The sequence below is a fragment of the Lithobates pipiens genome, unplaced genomic scaffold, assembly GCF_037356315.1.
Source record: "Lithobates pipiens isolate NorthernLeopardFrog02 unplaced genomic scaffold, aLitPip1_a1.2 Scaffold_23, whole genome shotgun sequence".
Taxonomy (NCBI): Eukaryota; Metazoa; Chordata; class Amphibia; order Anura; family Ranidae; genus Lithobates; species Lithobates pipiens.
Window position 1 is genome coordinate 90,114,448 of NW_027507785.1, and position 19,538 is coordinate 90,133,985.

A 19,538-nucleotide genomic window follows, 5' to 3' on the forward strand; every position below is an offset into this window, starting at 1 on the left:
AGGCAGTAGTAGCAGGGAGGTAGTTCTAGTAGGAGGGCAGTAGTAGGGAAAATGTAGTAGGAGGGCAGTAATGGAAAGGAGGTAGTAGGAGGGCAGTAGTAGGAAGGAAGTAGTAGGAGGGCAGTAGTAGTATGAAGGAGGTTGTAGGAGGTAGTAGTAAATAGCTGCTAGTAGGGAAGGAGTAGTAGGAAGGTGGTTGTAGGAGGTAGTAGTAAATAGCTGCTAGTAGGGAAAAAATGGAACAGGCAGAATCTGGAGCAGGTATTTTTCCTAAAATAAAAACCTTCTTTTTAGAACTTATTTCTTTCTAAAGTTGCACTTGGTGTACACCAGGCTGTCTCCCTCATGGTGAGCAGAGTACACGCTGAGTTGTGTCTCTGATCTCCCTGGGTGTTGGATATATACGGAGATCAGAGCGCAGCTGATCCCGGGAAATGCGATGCGGAGTATTATTAGGCGGAGATAGTGGGCGGGGTCAGCTGTCATAAGAGGGGGTGGGCGGTGCCAGCCGTTCAAACTGTGGGCAGAGTTACAGACAGACTCCGAACGTTACAGCGAGCCGTCCACTGCCGGGACCGGGGGGAGCGGAGAGTATTGGAGGTTTGAGGACCCCGGGAGACCCGCGGAGCTGATCGGCACTTCCCATGCATCCAGGAGAGAGCCTGAAGGGTCCAACTGAAAGGTGGGAGGAGCCACAGTGTCTGTGCAACACCGCGTATACCGTCACCTGCACTACTCATCCCTTCACCTGTATTCATTCCTTCACATGTACCCATCCCTTCACCTGCACTGCTCATCCCTTCAACTCCCTTCACCTGCACTACTCATCCCTTCACCTGCACTACTCATTCCTTCACCTCCCTTCACCTGCACTACTCATCCCTTCACCTGCACTACTCATTCCTTCACCTCCCTTCACCTGCACTACTCATCCCTTCACCTGCACTACTCATTCCTTCACCTCCCTTCACCTGCACTACTCATCCCTTCACCTGCACTACTCATTCCTTCACCTCCCTTCACCTGCACTACTCATCCCTTCACCTGCACTACTCATCCCTTCACCTGCACTACTCATTCCTTCACCTCCCTTCACCTGCACTACTCATCCCTTCACCTGCACTACTCATCCCTTCACCTGCACTACTCATTCCTTCACCTCCCTTCACCTGCACTACTCATCCCTTCACCTGCACTACTCATTCCTTCACCTCCCTTCACCTGCGCTACTCATCCCTTCACTTCACCTGCACTACTCATCCCTTCACCTCCCTTCACCTGCACTACCCATACCTTCAACTGCACTATTCATCCCTTTACTTGTACCCAGCTCTTCACCTACACTCATCTCTTCACTTGCACTGCCCACAGCTTGACCTGTACCTCACACATATCATCACCTGCATTAAACACATATAACCATCATCACCTGAACTACACATCAGATCACCTGTACCGCACATTCCATCACCATCACCCCTTCCGCACACATCCCTTCACCTGCAGCACACATACCAAAGGTGTGTGTAGTACAGGTGAAGGAATGTGTGTGGTACAGGTTATGGTATGATACTAATCACCTGTACTGCACACATACCTGAACTGTGCATCCCTTAACTTGTACTGCATATAAGAACTGCACAGCACATACTGTAGTTTTACCAACACAGCAGATACCTTTACCACACATCTTCACCCGCACCCCAAATACTTGCACTGTATTATGTACATATACCTTTACTAACACTGCAAATACCTTCACCAAACATATCTTCATCTGCACTACACATACATTCACCTGTACTGCATATACCTTTACCAATGCAGCAGATACTTTCACTGCACATGTCTTCACCTGTACCCTGTCACCCGATGCCTTTCCCTGCTCTGTGTATACATTCACCAGAACAGATTGTCTTCAACTCGCAGAAAAAGTGGTTTTGTATTGCTTAGAGCAACCAGACAGATTTATATGATTTGTAAATTTGGTCATATACAGAGTGATTGTGGCATTCCCAAATGAATGAAGTGGATCCCCTTGTATGTCTATGCCCTGTTTAGTAAATTATGAAGTTTACCTGATTCCTTCAGTGAGATGGTATTACAGAACACACGCCATGATTCATATCAGATCCAGCATAGAATGACTGCTCATTTACGTCATTACTTCAGTCTATACAATAGAATCCTATATACATCTTCTATACTATAACACTATATACATCTTGTATATTATAACACTCTATAGACATCTTCTATATTATAACACCCTATAGACATCTTCTATACCAGTGATGGCGAACCTTGGCATCCCAGATGTTTTGGAACTACATTTCCCATGATGCTCCACTACACTGCAGAGTGCATGAGCCTCATGGGAAACGTAGTTCCAAAACATCTGGAGTGCCAAGGTTCGCCATCACTGTTCTATACAATAGCATCCTATAGACATCTTCTATACTATAACACCATATATACATCTTCTATATAATAGCATTTCTATATACATCTTCTATGCAATAGCACCCTATATACATCTTCTATGCAATAGCACCCTATATACATCTTCTATACCATAACACCCTTTAGACATCTTCTATACTATAACACCCTTTAGACATCTTCTATACCAGTGATGGCAAACCTTGGCACTCCAGATGTTTTGGAACTACATTTCCCATGATGCTCTGGCACTCTGCAGAGTAGTTTGAGCATCATGGGAAATGTAGTTCCAAAACATCTGGGGTGCCAAGGTTCGCCATCACTGTTCTATACTATAACACCCTATAGACATCTTCTATACTATAACACCCTATAGACATCTTCTATACCAGGGATATGCAATTAGCGGACCTCCAGCTGTTGCAGAACTACAAGTCCCATGAGGCATAGCAAGACTCTGACAGCCACAAGCATGACACCCAGAGGCAGAGGCATGATGCGACTTGTAGTTTTGCAACAGCTGGAGGTCCACTAATTGCATATCCCTGTTCTATACTATAACACCCTATAGACATCTTCTATACTATAACACCCTATAGACATCTTCTATACTATAACACCCTATAGACATCTTCTATACTATAACACCCTATAGACATCTTCTATACTATAACACCCTATAGACATCTTCTATACTATAACTCCCTTTAGAGATCTTCTATACTATAACTCCCTTTAGAGATCTTCTATACCAGTGATGGCGAATCTTGGCACCCCAGGTGTTTTGGAACTACATTTCCCATGATGCTTGGCTACACTGCAGAGTGCATGAGCATCATGGGAAATGTAGTTCCAAAACATCTGGAGTGCCAAGGTTCGCCATCACTGTTCTATACTATAACACCCTATAGACTTCTTCTATACAATAATATCTTATAGACAGCTTGAAGGATCTCAGAAGTGTTCAGGTGCCATTTTGTGGTCATTAAAACGATCGATGATCAAAATGAGTTTTCTTATTCATCAGTAGATGAAGTTTATTGCAGAGCCAGACTGCCTACATTTCAATAAAATATTAGAATATTCAGGTATAGGTGATTTTATCGATTGAAATCGGTCAATTAATTCCAAATGTTTGCTGACACTGTAAGGAGGCTCCCCACACTAGCCAGGCCATTTCCTTATTTATCATTGGAAGTGGGGAGAATATTAGAGAAAAGGTCAGAAAATATTCCTGATGGAGCGACTCCACAGACCGCAGATCACTTCACCACTGAGTAGACCCCGGTATTCTCGTTGCATCTATGGCAGGCTGATGGGAATAAAGGGGAACACTCACACTGGTTGCTCTGGCCCACACGGGCACTTTCCAATTGCAGACACTGGGGTCCGCTTGAAATCAAAAGTGGTCCCACCTTCCTTTGCCTTCCAAGCCTCTCTGTTGGTCAGTGTGGTGACATAACTGATAGAAGGTAGGAGGAGGAAAATTCACAATTCATATATCATTTTAGCTGTTTGTATTGGTGGATTTATGGACAAGGGGGTGTACACCAAAGGTAACTTTGCTTATGCGTTTTTTCATCACATACTCCATTTGAAGTGTCTAGGATTGTAATAGGTTGACCGTTGACTTGTCCTCATTGCTATAGGTAATGACTTCTTTCTTCAGGAGAGATGAGCTTTAAAGCTGAACTCTGGGAAACCTGAGAGTTCTCCCATGCAGCAAAAATACACCTGCACTGAAAGGGTTAACTGCTCATTTAGACCTAGGGAATGAACTGAGTCCTCCCCCATGGTCCGATGGGGGACTGTTCTTTGCATCCTCGTGTCCAATTCAGGACTATGGTCCCTTGAAGGGTCTTGATGATGTCAGGACCTTAAATCACCAGAGCATGGGGGGAAATAGGCCGCAGGGACTGTTCTAGCAGCATGGAGGATCGGGTTAGGCCCGGTTCACATCTAGTGATGTGGGAGCGTTGCATTTTTCATGTGTGGGTTTTTTTTTTTTTTTTTTTACTGCATTTTTGGAGCCAAACTATTCACTTAAATGGACTGCCCTCTGCTCCAAATCTTTACCAAAGTAGTTCCTGGAGCCGACTTTGGCGTGTTCTTTTTGCAAAAAACATTTTTTTTTTTTTTTTTTTTTGTGTGTTTAGGTTGTCATTGAGAAAAATAACCACCCAAACACATGTTGCACATTTTACCGTGTTCTGGAACGGCAGGTAGAATCCTGGGATTCTGCTACACCAAAATGTGACTAAGGCCCCATTCACACCTGAGCATAGCGTTTTCAGGCAGAAAATTGCGCGATTTTACTGCGATTTTGTGGCGTGTTTCCGCGATTTTGTGCAGGTTAAAAGGTCATCAATGTAAAAAGAAGAAAAACGCCCAAATCTGCCCGATTCGAGTATCAAAAGAGGGTCCAGAACTTGTTTGCGCTTCAGGCGACTTGGAGTAGAGATGTGAACCATCTCCACTAAGAATAATTGATTTTTTTTTCCCCTTTAGCATTTTATAGCTTCAGGCTTCAAACTACAAAACGCTTAGGTGTGAATGGGGCCTAAGGCCTTAGTAAATCTCCAGTCAATCCTCGCCATGTGGGTGCAGCCTCACTGTAAGGGAGAATTTTCAGGTTTCATGGAGTTCAGCTTCAAATTCATCGGTGCTTATAAGGGAAATTTTATAAATCGTTAATGTTTTTAATGAAGAATGCATTCTCATATTTAAAACTAACATAATCTTGACCTTTGTTTGAGATGCATTTGCCATAGTGTAGTACATGGGATCAGTTATTACACCAGTCATTTGATGGCTTGACAGCTCAGTTGAGAACGCAAGCAACTGTGACAGTTATCATAAATGGCATGCCTTTAATGTTACGATTTTGGGAAACGGTTAAAACGATAAGGTTAAAGTGATTGTAAACCCTGTCACACCACTTGTACCTCAGGCAAGCCTATAATAAAGCTTACCTGTAGGTACTGTAAATATCTTCAAAACCTGCATGTTTTGGGAGATATTTTCCACGTCATCCACGCATGTGCACTGAAGAAATGGCCTGCTTACACCATTTCTTCAGGGCCGGTGCCGTGACCGACAGCTCCCAGGTGCATGCGTGGGAGTGACGTCATCACGGCTCTGGCCAATCACAGTGCTGGAGCCCACAAACCGGAAATAACTCCGGGAGACATGTCGCCGGTCACAGCGTTGTTCAGGGACCGCTGCAACAGCTTTGATCTAAAATAAGTATTTCGTAATGAGCTAGTATGCCATGCATTTTTTGTTTTTTGTTTTACAACCACTTTATTTACGCTTTAAAAAATGTTAGCTGGAGTTCGGCCTAAATTAATTTGTCAAGTCCATATAAATCTGCTATTACATCTAACACTACTTTCCCACCTGACTGACAATGCTACTGTCCAGGAGTGGCTCCGTTGGTTCTCCATCCAAAGTGGAGACACCCTAAGCCAGTCATAGATGGTTCAAATCATGTATGGGCAGGCTAAATGTACCAAAGTCAGGGCTGGACTGGGACAAAAATTTGGCCCTGGACTTCATCATGACCAGCCCACTTTAATTTTGAGTGTCCATCAGCACTTCCCCTCACATCAGAGTGTCCTCCCGCTCCTCCCCCTCCTATGTGTACTCCATTTTGAAGGCACCTTCTCGTTCCTCTCTCCAGTCATGTGATAGGTGACAAGTGATAAGGGGAGAGAGGATGGAGCGTTTGCCAGCTGTCTATGTCCCCCTGCAGGCTGGAGTGAGCAGAAGGCCTAATGCTTTCTCCAGCAAGTTATGGCGGGTGCTCCACCTAACAGGAGTGAAATCGTGATCACTCACTGTCAGAGGAGCGGCTCCAGGACTGCACCTGACCGGCCCACTGAGCCATCGGCCCACCGGGAAACTCCCTATAGTCCCGATGGCCAGTACATGCCTGAACACAACCAGCCTGCCGGATTTTATATGTTATAGCCACTAGCAATAATCACTGTGTTCTCCCGGCAGGGACGGCTTCCCCTTCCCCCCCCCCCCCCCCTGTCGGGAGAACACAATGGCTCCACAGGAGGGATTCCCCCATCAACACAATGGCTCCGTCTATGGCCGGCTTAAGACAGTGTGTTAGTGGCCAGATCACCAGGTGAAAATGAAATACAAAAACAAATGCAGCCACCACATTTAGGAATTTGTATGCTGCAATATGTTACACAACATTTTAGTCTTTGAGTTAAGTAACGCTTTAAAAAAAGCTGGATTTGATTCAAACAAGTCAATCATTGTCATATGGTTGTATACAATATCTCCATTTAGAATCCATACCGTCTGTCTTTGGATCTGCTGATTATACAGTGTGATTGTGTTGGTCAGTGGTGTGAAGTTAAGTGGAGAGACAACTGGTGTCAGGCGGAGAGGGGGGAGATGTGTTGTGTTAGACACAGATGAATTGTGTGCTAGGTACGGAATCCCCCCAGGGTATAACTGCTGTGTTTCATAGTAATCATAGTCATTACATTATAATAAGAAGGAGATCCCTCAGCATCAACTTCACAAATCTAGTCCTACCAGTAAATTAACCCCTTCAGTTCCAGCCTGTAATACTCCTGCATTTTCAGGCCATTTTCCAGTTTTAATTTCTGTGATAGTTTGACTGACAATTACTCGGTTGTGCAACACTTTCATACTTTTTATGAGACAGACAGAGCTTTCTTTTTGTGGTATGTTAAAATCAATGGGATTTCAAACCAAAATTGTTTAAACAAATGTTCTTTTGTCCTGTTAAATTGAAAAATAGCAGAAAAAGTATGTAAACCCCCCCCAAATAACCCCTTTTCGGAAAGTAGACATTTTGCCACACATTTTTGGAAACAAAGAAACATGTTTTTACGAGGGAAATAACATGGTAATGTGTTAAATGTACAGGTCAAACACAGAGGAGGAGATGAAGGGGTTAATGTAGAGGTCACATATAGTGTGTGGAAGCAAATGAGGGGTTTAGTGTGCAGGATAAGGGAGGTGAGGCGTTTAATGTACACGTCACATACTGAGAGAGGCTGGGGAATGAAGGGGGTTAAGAAAAAAAAAAAAATTTAAGTTTCTGTCAGTACATTTTGTAAATAAGTAATTTTTTGTTACAGAGCTCAAGAACAAGGAGATGCCGATGTAAACAGCATCTCCCCGTTCTGCCTAATGACAGGACACTGATCGTCTGATCCCTGTCATCAGGAGCAGCAATCCAGTGTCGTGTCACTGCTAGCCCATCCTCCAGACAGTTAGAAACCCTCCCCTAGGACACACCTAACCCCTCCCCGCCCCCTCGTGGTTAACCCCTTCACTGCCAGTGACATTATTACAGTAATCAATGCAATTTTATAGCAATTTTATAGCACTGATTGCAGGATAAATTCCAATGGTCCATAATGTTGCAGTCACAATAAAAATCGCTGATCACCGCCATTGCTAGTTGCTATTTGATAGACACTTTAAATTTTGTACAAACCAATCAATAAACGCTTATTACGATATTTTTGGTAAAAAAAAAAATGTAGAAGAATACGTATTGCGTATCGGCCTAAACTGAGAGAATTTTATTTATTTTTTTATATATTTTTGGGGGATATTTATTATAGTAAAGAATGCGTTTTATTTTTTTATTTTTTATTTTTCTTCAAAATTGTCACACTTTTTTTGTTTATAGCGCAAAAAATAAAAATTGCAGGGGTGATCAAATACCGCCCAAAGAACTCTATTTATGGGGAAAAAAGGACGTCAATTTTGTTTGGGAGACATATCACACAACCGCACAATTGTCAGGGGCTAAATCCTTCCAGGGCTGAAGTGGTTAAATGGTCATTCAGTATAATGGGGGGGATACTGAGAGCACAGCACTCCTCTACACCATGTTTTCTTGGAAAGCCAATGGAGCAATATTGGTCTGTCAGTGTGAATGTTCTGACTTGCACTCGCACTTCGCTGATCCTGGTGGGGTCAAATCGCTTTATAAATGGAGCGGAGATTGGAGATTAACTATAAGAAAAATAAACATGTTACTTTCCTAGTTATCCAGCAGCAGTGAGAATCGCGGCCTTGTTAAAGCGATGATACATGTTAACCGTTTGGAGTATTTGCATGACTGGGCACAAGTCCTGCTTCAATAATAACCGAGATTGTGAGCAAATGTCTGGTGATGCTGCCACAATACTTCAATACATTCTTTCCTGCTGGAAAACAGAAATACTTCTTCTTTCTTGAGATCTGGAGGCTTTTCTTGGACCTTCCTTATGTGTGAGAAGTAAGGAGCTTGTTTTGAAATGTGTTCTTGGTTAGGACAGAACAGATTCTTGTTTGAATTTAAGGCAACACACACATGGGCACTTGTGTCTCTGCTAGGTTTCTTTGGTGGGAACAGAGCTTAGCAGTCACGGTTCAAAGGAGATCTACATTTTGGGTAAAGCTCAACTTTTGCAAACTGTAAAAGCATGCTTGCCAGCATCTTTTGCCCAGTCCCCAGGACACTGTCTTCTCTGCCCAGGGCCTACACATATCATGCTCTTCTTCCAGGGGGCCTCATCCTGATTGCGCCTTCTTTCTGGGTGGTCTAGCTGAGATCATGCCCATTTCTTGGGCAGTCTCACCCAATTATGTTGGAGCTGCCCATTTACGGCCGCGATTCCCTCAGTAATACCCCTATATGAGCCACTGTGCATGCTCATTACCTTAATGTAGAGCTCCAGTCTGCTAAGCAATTTTTTGATAAAAGCACCCTAGTGATTCTTAGTACTTGTACTATATTATTTAGATATTGGCTTAAATGTCCCCATACTTATTACTTGTAAATTTTGTAATCTCTTACTTCATCTTGGCAGTAGCCATCGAGGTTGTGGACATCTGAAGCCCGCTCCTGTGTATTTCCAGGATTTGGTGCAGCTGTCTACCCAGCATGCTCCTCCTGATGTTGTGACTGTGCAGTAATGACATTGTGCGGCACACTTTGTTGATTACAGACAGCAATGGCGGCCTCAGCAGAAGTTCCCACTCAGGATTTATGGCAACCTGTTGATCCACAGAGAACCCAGAATCTTGCAATCATACCCGCATTAGATGCCGAAGACTCCTGGGATCGATGAAATAGATATCCCAGGAGTCAACGGACCGGGCTGATGATGTAGTTGCATAGGCGGTCGTGACTGAAAGTCGTGGGAAAGACTAATTAAAAAAAGGTATTTCACAGATAGGAAGCAATTGTGCTGCAAGTTTGAAAATGACTTGCTAAGCTATTGCTAGACTTGCCAGGCTTCACAAGTTTAGTGCATAATTTCAGCAGGTCCACATTGTATGACTCCAGATCAACTTTCTTTGCAAACATTCTGCAAGTCTGCGGTAACTTCTGGCTCAGTTATATTATGCAATAGTCATCCCTCCACAGGGGTCACTGTGACTTGCAGAGCTGTTGCTGTAGACTCACCACTGCAACTTTACTCTTGATAGAGATCTGCCACGCAAATTTGCTAGAAACTGGAAAAGTGTCAACTAGAACTTGTGCTTCAAGTCCCTCTGCAAGTGTACAACTTGCCAGTGAAAATGTGCAGCAAGTTAACAAAACTTACAATTCAGCACTAACACACATTTGTGGCAAGTTATCCTTGATATCTGGGTTCTTTACAAACTTCACTATTTAAATATCCCAAAAAGTAAATCACTATAGTGCACATTACAGTGGGGGCAATTTAGAAAAATGAGTGGCACTCCATTGTAAAGTATTTTTTTTTTCCCCCTAAAATAGAAAAAACAAACAAAAAACAGGTTTATACTTGCCATCCCTGTGCAATGGTATATGGTGGTACCAGGAAGTTGATGATGGAGGTGGGCAGCCATACCTCCTGAGGAAGTCCAGTCCAGGGATGTAACGCATCAGGTCTGTTTCTGCCCCTTGTGTGATGTTGTCACGTACAGATCGGCTATACCTGCTGGAGTAATTTCTATAGCAGTACTCTTGTATTCTGATATAGGCACTACTTCACGCTGTTTTCTTTGTGAGTATGTTCTCTAGTAATTTTTCTCAATAAAGTCCCATGGAGAGCATTTGACTTTGTTTGTTTTTTGGTCTTTACTAAGAGAAAGGTGTTTCTTCTGGGGAAATCCAGGGACTTGGAATAATACGGTGGAATTATCTAGGATCGATGGGGTAATAGAAGATCTAAATTGGCCAGGATATGGTGTGGTGTTCTATGAGAAGCTGTTTGGAGTTGGGCCTGTATGACCTCCTATAGTTTAGAGGTCTTGAGCTGGGTGGGCATAACAAGCGACCAAAGTGTGGAGGTGAAGGACTGGGATTTCAAACATTATTTCACTACCGTTTTTTAGGCACTGGAAAGGATGATTAAAAAAAAAAAAAAAAAAAAAAGTGTGTGTGTGTATATATATTAATAAATAAAGGAAAGTCCAGATGGCTGCACACCAAACTGAGATCCAAATGCCTTTATTCGCATAAAATCATGAGGAGCACTACATGTACAAGCAAGGGAGGAACAGCTTACATCTTTCGCACATGAATTGGGCTTTATCATAGCCCATTTGTTTCATCTATGAACTGGTAATTTATACCTAGCCAGACCCTCCGTGGGGGTGTCAGCAGGTTAATTAACCAATTCAATATCATGTTCTTATAATTGCTTAAAGCAAAGTTCCACCCTGACATTTTTTTTTATTTTTATTTTTTCATAATTAGACTCTTCTAAACTTATGAAAAAAACATTCCTTGTAATAGGAATAAAAGTGATTAAAAAAATAATAATTTAAAGAGAGAGTGTAAAAATAAAAAATTAAAGTAAAATAAACAATAAATTTTTTTTTTTTTAAAGCGCCTCGTCCCCGTATGCTCGCACACAGAAGCGAACGTATCCATAACTCGTGCCCACATATGTAAACGGCATTCAAATCACACATGTAAGGTACCGCCGCGTGCATTAGAGCGAAAGCAACAATTCTAGATCCTCTGTAACTCTAAACTGGTAACCTGTAAAAAAAATGTAACACATCGCCTATGGAGTTTAAGTAACAAAATTTGGTGACATTCCACAAGTGTGCGCAATTTTAAAGCGTGACATGTTGGGTATCTATTCACTTGGCGTAACGTCATCTTTCACAGTATACAAATAAATTGGGGTAACTTTAATGTTTTTTGTTTTTTTGAATTCATGAATTATTATTTTTTTCCAAAAAACAAATGCTTTTGAAAAGTTGTTGCCCAAATACCGCATGGCATAAAAAGTTACAAAGACCGCCATTTTTATTCCCTAGGCCCGGTATGGAAGTGGTTAAACGAAATGGGTTGTTTTACAAGGTGATCGTTTACAATCACTTTAAGATAAACATTATAGTTGCTTTTGAATACAGGCAGTGTAACTTAGGAAACAATTGATTCCCATCACCTATTCAAAGCGGAACTGTTTCTGAAGCAGTCCGAATGTTCCAGGGCTTTGCAACAATATAGCTTTTCCATTGCTCTGTAAAAGTGATAACACATTTATAACAGCGTTTCCTCCTTTGCAGGGGCGTTAAATTAAATCGCATTCCCCCTTTTATTTAAGAGATGCTTACTCATGTTAATGTGTAACGTACAGTATTCCAGACCGGAAGACGAATGGCAAACCCTCTGGTGTCAAGTGGCACATTCAAGAAAAAGTACAACACCTCTTCATGTGGTGGACAGTGAATTTGGCACAGTTTCTGCAGCTGGCTCATGCGTTGGCATTCATAAATGCAGACTGTACTTGTGATCTGAACTCAGATCGGAGGGACAATAGTCATATTATATCCAAGAACTAGAATGATTAAGGTCTAGTGTTTAAAAATAGAAGGCAAGGTGTTAATTATCCTCGGGATTTATACTATAGTAAACATCCTTTAGAAAACAATCAGAGCAATTAACTTATTAATAAAAATGGTGCTTAACACCTTGTAGTCTACTAAGAAGTTAGTTCTTTGGTGGCTTTCTCACTATCCGTTAGGCATGTCTAACAAAACAAGACAAACTGAAATTTGAATTTTGTTTAAAAAAAAAAAAAAAAAAGTGGGATAAAATGACATCAGCTGTTGTCAGCCAGAAATATTTAATTCCCGAAATGGATTGTACAAAAAAAAAGTTAACTTACCTATACACTAGCGGCTGTTGCCACCATCAAAGTAGCCCCCTTGTGGTCACATGCACTATTCTAGCTCAGTGTTTCTCCACTCCAGTCCTCAAGGCGCCCCAACACAGGGCCGTCTTTAATATTGACAGGACCCTGAGCAAACATTTTCTTGGGGGGGGGGGGGCCCTCTTTCATGCAATTTCGCTCTCCACATGCTTTGAGACATACAATAAATAGAAGCTAGACTCAAAATCGATTTACTGAATCCGATCAGACAGAGGTTGCAGTGTATCATTACCGCTCACTGACTGGCTGCTAGAGGTTACAGCACACATTATGGCTCACTGTTATTTTCTAGAGGTTACAGCACATGACTTCTGCTTGTTGATTGATTACTAGAGATTACTGAACATCTATACCACTCACTAATTGGTTGTTCGATGTTACTGCACATTATTACTGCTCACTGATTGTTTGCTAAAGGTTACAGTACATCATCTCCTCTGCCTGCCTGCATATTCGCATGCACCATGTTATTTTGAAGAAGGGTTCCAACTCCAATTTTCTTACTTTTGCAGAACAGGCTGATGTTAGGCTTAACCTCCCTAGCGGTAACCCCGAGCCAGACTCGGGATCGCATCGCTGGATACAGGGAGGACACAGGGAGAATTTACTTACCTTGTCCCCTGGATCCAGCGATGTCCTCCGCGCTGTGTGATCGAGCTGTCCTCCACTCGATTTACACAGTGCCCGAATGCCGCCGAGCTCCATTTCCTGTGACGTTACGGCGCAGGGGACCAGAGATCGGCGCCAAATTCAAAAAAGTAAAACGCACAAAACACACACAGTACTGTAATACTGTATAAAAAAATTAAAAAAATTACACACCCCCTATGTCCCTAGTGGTCTGTGCAGTGCCCTGCATGCACTTTTATATTATAAATACTGTTTTTTTTTTTCTGCCTGGAATTTGGAGATTGTCCATAGCAACCAAAAACTGTCCCTTTATGTCAAAAGTGTTTTTAGACCAACTAGAAAACAGCAATAATAAATTAGAATCACTTGCAGAATTGAGCGATAGCGATTTGTGGGGAAATTCGTCATCAAACACTAAATCTAATGACAGGGACAATTCTGCTAATTAGCAAATTTCAGTGTTTTTGGATTACATTTTTACATTTATTGAATAATTTTTATTATTATATTATAAACTTTATCATACCCGGGATGTCTGCTAGACTCTGGTTTGAACAGATTTAAGAGAGTTATTCCTAAGAATTACAGGACGACAATATAAAACGCCAAATTTCCATGCAAAATAATTGTACCGCTTTAGGCACCTAAAACCAGGACTAATCATACCGCCAGGGAGGTTAATGACCACAGTTGTAGGCAGGACTTTCAAGCATGCTCCTTTACCTCCCCAGTGGGCAGCATTCAGCAGAAGTGATGGTGGGATGTGACCTCAGAGGGACATAATATACATATGAATGCTGCCTCTATTTACATATCAATGCCACGGTCCACGACTATTTACATATTATTGTCACCACTATTTACATATCAATGCAGGTTATTTACATGTAAACACAGGATCTGCAGGTGAGGCCTCTGAGCTGGGCAGCAGCAACAGAAGTTTACACTGAGATATCGGGACACAGCACAGGACTAAAACTTCATGGGATAAGGGAATTTAAACTGGGATAGTTGGCAAGTATGAGGCAGCTGCTTTGGGCCCCACTACAATGATGGGGCCCAGGGCAGCAGCCCCTTTTGCCCTGCCTTAAAAACGGGCCTACCCCAACAGGTCATGTTTTCAGGCTCTCAATTATATTGCACAGGTGATTTGATCAGTTTCGCTGCCTTAGTAATTACCACAGCTGTTTCATCTGAGGGAAATCCTGAAAACATGACCTGTTGGGGCGCCTTGAGGAGGTAATATTTCTCAATTGTATCTTTATCGTGGCACACTGGATGTCCCAAATATTATCAAATCTGTGTCCTTTTTAAGGTAGTTTTTTCTAATTTGCAAACAGCCAAAAGTTGCAGGGTTCTAAGTCAGGGGAACTTAAGGCATCATGTGCAGGAGCATTGTGGTGGTGGACAATTAACTTGTCAAGCCAGAGTTCTGGTCTTTTTCCTCTGAACAGATTCCCATAACTTTTTCAGAATTTCCAAGTAACAATGTTGGTTGACCCTTGTATCATGTTTTATGGACTCATAGTGAACTCTGTCCACATTTGCATCCATTCTTTGCCTTTTAGTTGCTCACTCCTTGCGTCATTGTCTTCCCACCCCTCCTTAAACTGCCAATGTCATTCAGGCTGGATTCATACTATGCCAGACATCGCATGTAATTTGCACCGCATTTCTGTGTAGATCACATGCAATGTCTGCAATGCGAATTCAGATTGTATGGCTGAATTAGCATTGTGTTCGGACCATAATGCATCCTATACGCTGTATCTCTGTACGGGTTCCCGACTCTTGATTGGATAGATTGATGGTAGCGCAGCCATTGGTGGCAGCGCAGCCTCCCACTGCTGTCAATCTAATCCAATGACGCGGGCGCCTGGGGGCGTGGCCGAGTCTGGCATTTGTGTCCTATGGTCACAAATGCTGAACTTAGAAAACCGCCCGCAAGGTAACCCCCCGGGAGAGCGCTTCTCCTAGGGGGGTTATCTGATAAGAGAAGGCACAGCGAGAGCCGACGAGGGACCCTAGAAGTTGATGATCAGGGCCACTCTGTGCAAAACGAGCTGCACAGTGGAGGTAAGTATGATATGTTTGTTATTAAAAAAAAAAAAAAAAAAAAAAACGCCTTATAAAAAAACCCTTATAATCACTTTAAGAAAAAAAAACCCTTCTACTTCTTCCTCCCCCTCCCATCCCTAAATGCTTACTTGCCTCCTCTCATGATCCAGCGCTGTCCGGGTTGCAACCCCATTTTCCCCTATTCCTGGTCTCACAGGAGACACAGGAAGCAGCGGGAGCTGTAGGTTCCTGCTTCTGTCAGTCAAATCCTGTGAGAAGGGAGGGCAGGGGACTCCAGAAGAGGAAGTAAGGGACAACTCTGTGCAATACTATTGCACAGAGAAGGAGAGCAGGTAAGTATAACATCTTTTTTTAAATTAATTAATTAATTATCTTTAACAATAAATAAACAAATTGTCTTTTATTACTTTAACCCTTACAATGCAGGGGAAGGAGGCAGCGCTTTGTAAAGTTTTAATAACCGGAATTCAGCTTTAACTCAGGGCCAGATTTACTATTAGCCACAATAGTCCTGTCCTTATAGGTGGCAGATATAAAGAGGCGGCTTTACTCCGTATAGAACACAGCCACGTTTTTTTTGTTTTATTGGTAGAAATACAGTCATCTTATGAAAATGTTTTTTCACGTTGGCACAATATTTAAAGTTAGGTTAGTTCTGTATAAAAGGGTGATCCTAACCAAGTGGTACTGCTTTGGTCACCAATGGTTGTGTGCCTATAGGCTTCAGTAATGAAAATCCACCCTGCGTTAGTCTGCGTATTGATGACCACTCTATATATCACACGCTGAAGATTTCCTAAAGTATGTCTTGTAAAATTCCATGCCTAAAAAATCTTCAAAACTTTTGATTTCCCTTCTTTGAAAGAGGAAGCTTTATTTCGGTCAAGTCTGTAGCGGAATGCAGTTTAAACTCTCTGACTGTGATATGAATTACAAGTTTCACATTTCTGTTGGAATAAACGACCCAAAATTAAGCTTCTCTGTCATCATTCTACAGTCTTCTATTGAATCCACATTTTGCTGATGCACTTTATATTAATAGTATCTGCTTCCATAGGCACTAGATAATAGTTGCCCATACCTGCCAATTTAGGCACATTGCAATCTCAACTAGCCCCCACATTGAACTATATTTTTTAAGAGAAAATGTCTTTACGGTTAGTGGTATTTATCAACATTGGACGATTAATGCCTTATGTGACTATTGTTCTCTGTGTGTGTATATGTGTATGTGTGTGTGTGTGTGTGTATATATATGTGTGTGTGATTTTATATATATATATATATATATATATATATAAATTAGTGGTGTGCAGTAGGAAGAATTACCCCTTATAGTGATGGTTAGAATATCACTCTTGCAGCCATGCCATTTGCTTTGCCAAGTGGTGTTGGACCAGGAGCTATGTAAGCACTATCAGATGGGAGTTCTGTTTTCCATACCAGAAAGGACCCCCTAGCTACCTCTTGAAACCACGAAACCCTGGTTGAGAATGGCTGTGTTAGAGCCTCCAGCAAGGAAAACAGCGAGCAGCACAGTAATAACCTCACCAAAAGTCTCTTCTAGATATTCCTTATAAAATAGCAGATCTTCCGTTTTTGTCCACTTTAACCACTTAAGGACCAGCTGCCACAGTTATACTGTGGCAGGTTGGCTCTCCTGGGCAAATCTATGTCATTGTACATCGGCCTCTTTAAGAGCTTTAGTAGGGTGCGTGCCCGAGCGCCATGATGTCCGCTGGGCACCCGCGATCGCTCCAGAGAGAGACAGAAGGATGGTCTGTCAATGGAAACAAAGATTTTCGTTCTGTCAGGAGAGAGGAGACAGATCTGCTGTTCATACTGATTATGAACAGCGATCGGTCTCCTCCTTCAGGCAGTCCCATACCCCCACAGTTAGAAACTCTCCCTAGGACACACATTTAAACCCTTGATCGTCCCCTAGTGTTAACCCCTTCTCTGCCTGTGACATTTATACAGTAATCGGTGGCTATTTTTAGCTCTGGTCACTGTATGAATGTCAATTGTCCCAAAAAAGTGTCAGTAGTGTCCGATCTGTCCGCTGCAATGTCGTAGTCTTGCTAAAAAGTTTTAATCAATGCTATTAGTAGTAAAAAAATAAAAAATAATAAAAATGCCATGAATCTATCCCCTATTTTGTAGACGCTATAAATTTTAACTTTTGCGCAAACCAATCAATATATGCTTATTGCGATTTATTTATTTATTTATTTTTACCAAAAGAATACATATCGGCTTAAACTGATGAAGACATTTATTTATTTTTATTTTATTTATTTATTTTTTTTGGGGGGGGGGGATATTTATTATAGTAAAAAAAGTGGGGTTTTTTTGTTCTTTTTTTTTTTTTTTTACAAAATTTTCGGCCTTTTTTTGTTTATAGCGCAAAAAAAATAAAACCCGCAAAGGTGATCAAATATCACCAAAAGAAAGCGCTATTTATGGGAAAAAAAGGACATACATTTTTTTTGGGTACAATGTCGCACGACCGCACAATTGTCAGTCAAAGCGATGCAGTGCCGTATCACAAAAAAATGGCCTGGTCATTAAGGGGGCAAATCCTTCCGGTCCTTAAGTGGTCAAAGGCTTCAAATTTTCAAAGCACATAACTAATACTCCTCATATATGAACAAAAGTAAGAGTGGAGCTGTGTAGCAGTAGTGATCATGTCTGTATGCTATAATAGGTCATTTGTCAGTAAGACAGTCATCATAACCATGTAATGTACATGGTCTTTTCCCCTAATGATAGAGTATATGGTTGAGAAATAATGCGGATAATCAAATCCATATATTGAGGACTTTTCTCTTTTAAAATCGAATCTATTCATGCAGAATTACCCAAAGGTTCCTACTCATTGTGGTTAATATGACATGCCAGGAGGTTTCTATGTAGGTAATAGATACTTCCTCACTTAGCCTGTGGCTTAGTCCATGACCATGAAGGCTTGACAAGAAAAAGTGTTTTTTTTTTTAAGATCCTAAAACAACAAGGGGTTCATCTTCCAAACACTATTTATTACTTTTAAGATGTACCACTAAATGACTATAATCAAAGTTTCCTTTGAAAAAAAAAAAGAAATCCATTGGTCAGTAAAGAGCTGAGGAATTCCTGTGTTCTTTCCATGTAAAATAAGGACAGAGATGTTTGTGGCTACTGAAACGCATTTTATGCAAAGTATTAGTTGTTAAGTTGGAGAGACTCATCTTTGAAAATTGAAAATGACCATAGAACATCCCATTCCTGCCCATCAGTTGATGGTCCAGGGCAGCCTTTCTCATCCTTTATACCATGGAGGAACCCTTTGAAAAAGTTTTCAGGTCTTAGGGAGCCCCCACTAAAATTTTATATCTACATACAACTCATGCTGAATTTGCATGATCAGCAGGTTGTAGATCGTTTTAGCTAATATAATGGAGAATGGGATGTACCTAACCTCTCCTCTCTTCCCTTACTCTTTGGTGGTCAGTGTAGGCAAGAGATTCATCTGCCACTGCTCTCTCCTCAAGAAACCCAGAGTGACCTATGGAGGAACCCCCCTGGGTTTAATGGAACCCTTGTTAAGAAAAGACTGATCCAGGGCAACCCTCTGGTTCAGGTTACCTCTAGAGGCAGTAAAAATTATGCCCTACATTCAGACTTATTGGTACACAAAGATTATTGAAAACCTGTGTAACAGAGCTTGTCCTTTGCTTTTGAACCATAAGGCCAGATCTTAGTTACTGGTGACAGCAATGTCAACCACAGTAAAGTTGCTCCAGAATCTAAATGAAGCTTGGGATAAGAGGATGACCATTTCTTTTGGATGCTTCATAGCCAGCTAAATATAGAGATTACATAGGATTTGTTCTTTTGTCACATTTTGATCACATTAATTTATGTACTGCATGATTTATTTAAAATTGCTTAAAGGGGAACTCCATTGAAGAAATCAGGGATGGAATATCTGTCTGGTCCTTATTGCTGTCATATCTCTTTATTCCCATTGAGCAGACTCCCTGTCCTGTGTCACCGACCGAGGAAGTAAAAAGCTTCCTAAAAAAAACAAGCTTACTAAGATTGGGTACTCCCTAAAATGCCTGAATTCATCCTCTCGCATCATAATTCAATCCCAACATTGGCCTACAAAAAGTCAGTATTTCGCCACCTGGTGATCACAGCTAGATCCTGCAT

At 41.6% G+C, this 19,538-nt stretch overlaps 1 protein-coding gene across 2 annotated transcripts in view; it reads left to right on the top strand.

Annotated features, from left to right (window-relative positions):
- Nucleotides 1-538: 538 nt before the first annotated feature.
- The window catches only part of ARHGEF3 (Rho guanine nucleotide exchange factor 3), a 493,464-nt gene continuing 474,464 nt past the window's right edge, over nucleotides 539-19,538 (top strand). The window contains exon 1 of one of the 2 annotated variants that reach the window (XM_077452030.1): nucleotides 539-682. In XM_077452030.1, the coding sequence (XP_077308156.1) occupies nucleotides 645-682 (38 nt within the window). In that variant the 5' untranslated portion in view covers nucleotides 539-644. The remainder of the gene's footprint in view (nucleotides 683-19,538) is intronic. The other variant, XM_077452034.1, reaches the window with a different exon arrangement.